At 35.4% G+C, this 6,404-nt stretch overlaps 1 protein-coding gene across 1 annotated transcript in view; it reads right to left on the reverse strand.

Annotated features, from left to right (window-relative positions):
• The window catches only part of MAP2K4 (mitogen-activated protein kinase kinase 4), a 114,234-nt gene that overhangs the window by 21,531 nt on the left and 86,299 nt on the right, over positions 1–6,404 (reverse strand). The window contains exons 6-7 of the mRNA XM_012726082.1: positions 3,440–3,559; positions 1,351–1,402 (exon numbers count right to left, since the gene is read on the reverse strand). Coding sequence (XP_012581536.1) covers positions 1,351–1,402; positions 3,440–3,559 — 172 coding nt within the window. The remainder of the gene's footprint in view (positions 1–1,350; positions 1,403–3,439; positions 3,560–6,404) is intronic.

A 6,404-nucleotide genomic window follows, 5' to 3' on the forward strand; every position in this document is an offset into this window, starting at 1 on the left:
TTGTTTCCACCTTGTAATGGAGCCACCATATTAAGGAGGGTAGAAGAAAGAAAGGGAGTATAAGCCCTAATCATATTATGTTTAGAGACACTCTGTACTTAAAACAACGAATTTCTTTGGGGTTCAGGTCAGTTATTGGGAATTCCTGTTATCCCTGTTATCTGTAGTCAAAAGCAATTTCTGTTACTTGTAATCTAATTGTAGCCCCTCCCACCCCCACCCCCCAAAAAAGGCTAACTGGTTCTAATTGATAAAAACATTGGGGTAAACTCATCATTTTATTTAGTAATAGGAAAACCTCAAAGGTGACCTAAAAATATAGCCAAAAAAGGAGGGGGAAAGCCAAAACAAGAATAAAATGAACTACAAGAGGAACAAAATAATTTGCTGAGGGATCTAACCTTACACAGTTTTTGGTCAAAAGAGAAAATAAGAAGTCTACCTAATATTATTTTTAACAAGTATTAAGTCAGGTAATATTAAATGAAATAATTTGGTGTTTAAGGTTAATTCATTATCAATGGCCTAGGGTTGATGCCCCCAAACTAAAATTACTTAAATGCTACTTTGCTAATTTCTCTGGGCACTGGAAACTGATCCTTGAAATTCAAGGCTTTTTACTTCTCTTTTACACTGTACTATTTATTGCCCAGACAGAATCACTCACTGTTTTAGGCCTTGTCCGTTACAAATTTATGACAGGTGGTATGCTTCTTTGAAGCCACCTCCTCACTACCATAAACAGAGCAATTATTTAGTCTATTTGTTGTTGTTGAATTAAATTCAGGATTCCCATGCTATTACTGCCTTCCAAGAGAGCTACATGAAATGTTTAAATCCATGTCTATTTTGGCCAAGGTCAATGTATTCATAAACATAGTATGTCTGAGAGGAATTTCAAGTGCATTGGCAATTAAAAGATTCTCTCAATTTGCAAAAATTGTACAGTAAAGAAGGAACACTAGGTATGAATGTTAGGGTGCTTTTCAAATGCTCAAGGATGCTACCCCTCATATTCTTCTTTGAATGTCCATAAAACCACATTCACATCTTATTTGCATATACACAGAAGCCTCAATTACCTATCAGGTAAATGAATAAATTATTTTTCAAGTAGGAGTAGTTAAGAATTTGCAGCAAAATCCATCTTGACTTTTAAGTGCAGCATACCAGTAAGTTAGACTGAAATATATCGATTTCCAAATAACAAAACTTTTAGGGTACATTTACTTGTTTTGTTAGTAATGCAACTATTTCAGGAAGGATTTACAGTTACTATAATTTTCAATAGGCTTATTCTACAAAGGAAAAATATAAATTTCTAATCTATAAAAAATAATTAATACCCACCTCTGTGAATGATTTTCAAGTTTTCTTTTAAGTGGTTTAGTGCTTTCACAGTCTACGGAGAAAAAAAATCAGAAATAGGGTAAGTTTCTTTTTAATCAAAGAGAACAATAGTTTATCATAAGTCAAAGCCCACACAATTGCTATATGTTTTAACCTTAATGTTTCAATATGTTGCCCAGTTTTCCCTTTAATGAAGATGCTGGATGAAGGGTTTAGCTCTGAAAACTCAGCTGCCTTTACATGATGTTCCCTGACAGCTGCATAATTTATTTAATAAGTCATTTAAAAGTTTATTGATCCTCCAAACTTTCCATGAATAAAAACATTTGGTCTAAGAAGCCCTAATGGACTGACTGCATCACAAATTCTAATTCAATATATTTTTCAAAATTCTCAGTTTCTCACAATCTTTCACCCTCAATGGGGATTGGGCCTTCCAAAGTAATGTTTGCAGAGCCAGAGTATCTCTGCTCAGTAATTATAGCAACTTATTCTATGGCGTGATCACGGTTGATGATAAGAAAAATCAGAAGTTTCTTCAGAAATTAAGGGAACAATAACTTAAATCAAAACTTTTATAACCTCAAAGTAAGAGAATTGAACCACAGGCCAACAATTTGCTGCAGGCCACCATTTGCTACAGAATAGTCAAATCTCTGCCACCAAGGTGCTGGTTGTTAAGAAGTGCAAAACACACCAACTTATAATGTTTCTGAGAGTTATGTTTGTGTGTTCACTGGATTACAAATTAGTAGGAAGAACTTAACACAGAACAATTTTAATTGCTATATTTAATATAAAGGGTGACTGCCAAGTTTGAAAACATAGGCAAATATGCAACAAATGATTTATTAGTACATCTGCATTATACATGCCATAATAAATGATAAACATTTTTATCTGTTTTCCAATTTGACTACTGTATAGTGTTTAAGAGCTGCCTTCTGGGATTGCCTGCCTGGGTTTAAGTCATTTATCACTTATAACTGTATGATATTCAAAGCAAATTAATTAGCTCATAAAACATTAAAACGTGAGCATTAATTTAGCTAAGTATCTTAAGATACTAATATGAGAGCTACGAATCCTAAGAATAACTAGAGTTTAATCTGATTTTTAAAATCCCAGTTATATACTCATACCTCAATTATAACTAAGACGTAGTTCACAGACTGTATATAATTTTAACCTTAATCTCTTAGTAACTCACTAGTAAAAACTGACCAATTTAACACGTAGACTATTTTGGAGGTAGAGGATACAGGAAAGATATAAGAAATTATACTCAATCAGGGTACCTATCTTATCTTTCAGGATACATTATGTTATCTTTCCTATAACATTTGGTTTATAAATTAAGATTCTGGAGATTTCTAATTATCTCGTTAACTTTATCCTATCAAAAAGAAAGCTTTTGGGGGGAAAAATTGTGAACAAGCTTTGTCAGAGGAAAGATTCAGAGCAAGGAAGAAAATGATGAATTCACACTCAAAATTATAAATACATATGCAGAAGAATGCCTCTTCTCTTTTTTTGGGAGTATGGCAAAAGTGAATTGTCCAAATTAATAATGAAGCTGAAATTGTTGTTATTCAAAAAGTTAAACAGTTTAGATTAGACAGACCAAATCTTAAATCTAGAAACATCCTTTGTTTGAGAGTTTCAATTAAGAAGCTTTGAGGAGACTGCTGTGATTCTGATTAATTTAGAGACAACTGTGATAAAAATAGTTAAAGCAAGCAGAGGATAAAAAGAACAGAAAATTGCTTTTTCTAGCTTTATTTGCAGCACAGTTTCTTTTGGTTCATTATGATTTAATGAAAAGAACATTGTCATTATTTATCTAGACCCTATTTTAAAAATAATTACTGTGATATGACAATTACCCCACAGAATTGATTTTCTTTTCTTGTTACAGATGATTTTCCTAGGAAAGACAACAATTTGTGAAGTACATTCCACTATGCATACTCAAAATCCCATATATATGTGTGTGTGTATATATGAGTGTGTATATATATATATATGTATATATGTACATATATAATGTAACAGTACATGAGGAAAACTTTGAAAAGCAGATACTTACTGCTAAAGTGATTTTGCCTAAAATTTCTTCTGGAATAACATCATCTAATACACTATATACATATTTGTAAAACTTATCAAACGAGGTAGACATGAGTTCCATACAGATCCAACAGTCACCCTAAAAAGTAACAAATATCCATTATTTTTATCTCAATATTAAATATCACACCTCTCTTACATAAAATAGAATATAATTAGAGAAGAAGCAATCATTTATTTATTTTTTGTTCTTTCTTTAAATCTCTAACTAGTGGTAATTTCTGGTCCTTTTATTAAAGTCCTGAGCAGGATAGTCTCCTCATTTCAAAATATAAACTACTTGGCCAATACTCTCCTTTCTTAACTGTGAAGGACAGGGGATGGTCTAAAATTGAAAACTTGTCCCTTTTATAAAGATTTCAATTTCTTCCACAACTAAACATAAAAATAGAAAATATGTGGGAAATTGTTTTACTATCATTAAGACACAGATGATAGATTATATAAATTTCTTAAATCAGTAAAAATTAGAGAAAAAATACATAAAGAAAATCCAATATGAAGTACTCTTTACTCATTCATTATATTTATCATCTACCTTTCCTAGTAGGACATATACTGTAGCTTCCCTACCACAACATACAGGAGAAGGGCTCAAAGAACATTCCTGAAATGCATGATCTCATGAGAGGGAATGACACATTATTAAAGAGATAATCTAAAATTACCTTGAAAACCATAGCTCATGAAAGGTATACATGCGAAAACACAGAGTATTAGCTGATAGCATGATGGCAATGCTATAAAAGTCTGTCAGCATATGAACAAAGACTAGGGAGAACCTGATGGGAGTGAAGACAGTGGACGATGATCAAAATTACCTGAAATAATTTTGAGTGCTCGGAAAATGATCCTCACTAGATTCAGTAACAAACACCATTCACACCCAAAACATCCCTTGAATTTATTTCAATCTAAAGATACCATCTCATTTTACTATAATATTTCAATGGATCAAAAAAGATAGCCATTTAAATTCATCTACTCAGAAAAGCAGTAAAGAAGAAACTTATTTTCAGTACTATAGGAAAGTGGAGTGATCAATGGTGATAAGTCTGAAAGGTTTGATGTATAGTTCATGCTTGACTGCTTTCTACTTATATAAACTTAAGGACATTCAAGTCCTATCTTTCACATGGGATTGCCCCACTGTCCTCCAGGACTGTGATAAAGATTAAATGAGTAAACACACATACAGCACAAGATAAAGTGCATGACAGGTGGTAAAACTGCAGTTTAGAAAATGAGAAGAGGAAAGGTGGGAAATGGAAAGGTAACAGAAAAGAAAGACATGGGAGCAAGGTTAAGAAAGGTAACGAGTAAACTGAGAACTGAGGATGGAAAGATGGGGTACAAATCAGCTATTTACTCCAGAAAAGTAAATCTTTGCAGCCTCTAAGGCACATGACCTAATGTTGTTGTAGGGAAGGGAGAGGAACAGCACCGAACCCCCAAACCTGCCTGCTCTAAATAGGTGGTTCTGCCATTCATCGCATCAAGATAAGACATACAACCTTTAATGGAAAGGAACTTTAATACAATGAGTGTGCAATATAGAAAAGACAAAGAATACAGTTCTAAATCAAATACCCAAAGTTACCTATCCCCTGTGGGTAGAAGTCCACCCAAAAGGGATTGGCCCAAAAAGCAAGGCCTGAAAGCCGGCCAAAAGCCTAAAGCAACTTCTGGAGGGGATCCATAGAAAAGGGTCAGAAATGGCCAGACAAGACTGGGAGGAAAAAAGCAAAATCAAAATCAAAATAAATGATGCCATAGTCCACCTCCCCATGGTCCCTCACCCACATCTGTTTCAACCAGTCCAGGACCAAGAAACAAGAGCAGCTTCTTCACATGTCTCTCTGCTCCATGTGCCTCCCTCGGGTCTCCTTCTGGCTCTCCATCCTGCATCCTTCCTGTTCAGTCTCCTCTCCAGATTCCTCTCTTCTTTCCTCAGATCCACCCTCCTTTTGGGTGGGACCAGCCTGTTACAATGTCAACTTCTAATTTTTTCTAGCAGTTGCTTTAACAGAGCATCAATAACTACAATGAGGTCCATTAAAGGAAAAAAAAAATGGTCTGAGTTGGCTCAAAAAGCAGTGACAGAAACATTACTTTCATGTTCAAGTAAAAGATGTGTAACCACATGACTGAAATACAAAAGTAGGGATTACTGAATTGCGTTTGCTGAAAAGAGAGAGGACAGAGAAAAACTAAGCTACTAAGATAAAAGTTCCTAGAGACAGGGTCCACATCCTTACATTGCCAACAATGACACTTAAAGAGTAAAATGTGCCCCCCCCCCCCCCCGCGGTGGCGCAGCAGGTTAAAGCACAGCACTAAGAAGCTAAAACCACTTCCGCATGAGTTCGATCCCCGCCTGCCCTGGAGGTGACCATATGGCATGGCAGGCCTCTCCTGACCCAGCCGCTGCTATCCTCAGCAGGGTACTCTGTCTCTAGTGAAGCATCCCGCCATCCCTGAGCCTCTGGCCTGTACCCCAGTTCTGTAGGCACAAATAAATCTTTAAAAAAAAAAAAAGAGTAAAATGTTTAAAAAATCAGAACTCACAATAGAAATAAAAACTACAAGTTCCCTGGAATATATCTAACAAAAAAGGCTAAACTATTGTGAAAGTATAAATGGTTACAAAAGGACCTAACAACCTCTTTAAATACAGAGGCAAACCAGGTTTATGAATGTGAAGACTCAGATCATAAAAATGTCAAATTTCCCAAAATTAAGCTAAGACTTCAATTAAAATCTAATTAAAATTGGCCCTCCCTGGTGGCGCAGCAGGTTAAAGCACTGCACTAAGAAGCTGAAACCACTCTTCCTCATGAGTTCGATCCCCACCTGCCCTGGAGGAGATCCACATGGTGCGGCAGACCTCTCCTGACCCGCCCGCTGCTCCCCTCAGCAGTGTA

Source organism: Condylura cristata, unplaced genomic scaffold (assembly GCF_000260355.1).
Source record: "Condylura cristata isolate star-nosed mole 26May11 unplaced genomic scaffold, ConCri1.0 scaffold00017, whole genome shotgun sequence".
In the NCBI taxonomy this organism is placed as follows: Eukaryota; Metazoa; Chordata; class Mammalia; order Eulipotyphla; family Talpidae; genus Condylura; species Condylura cristata.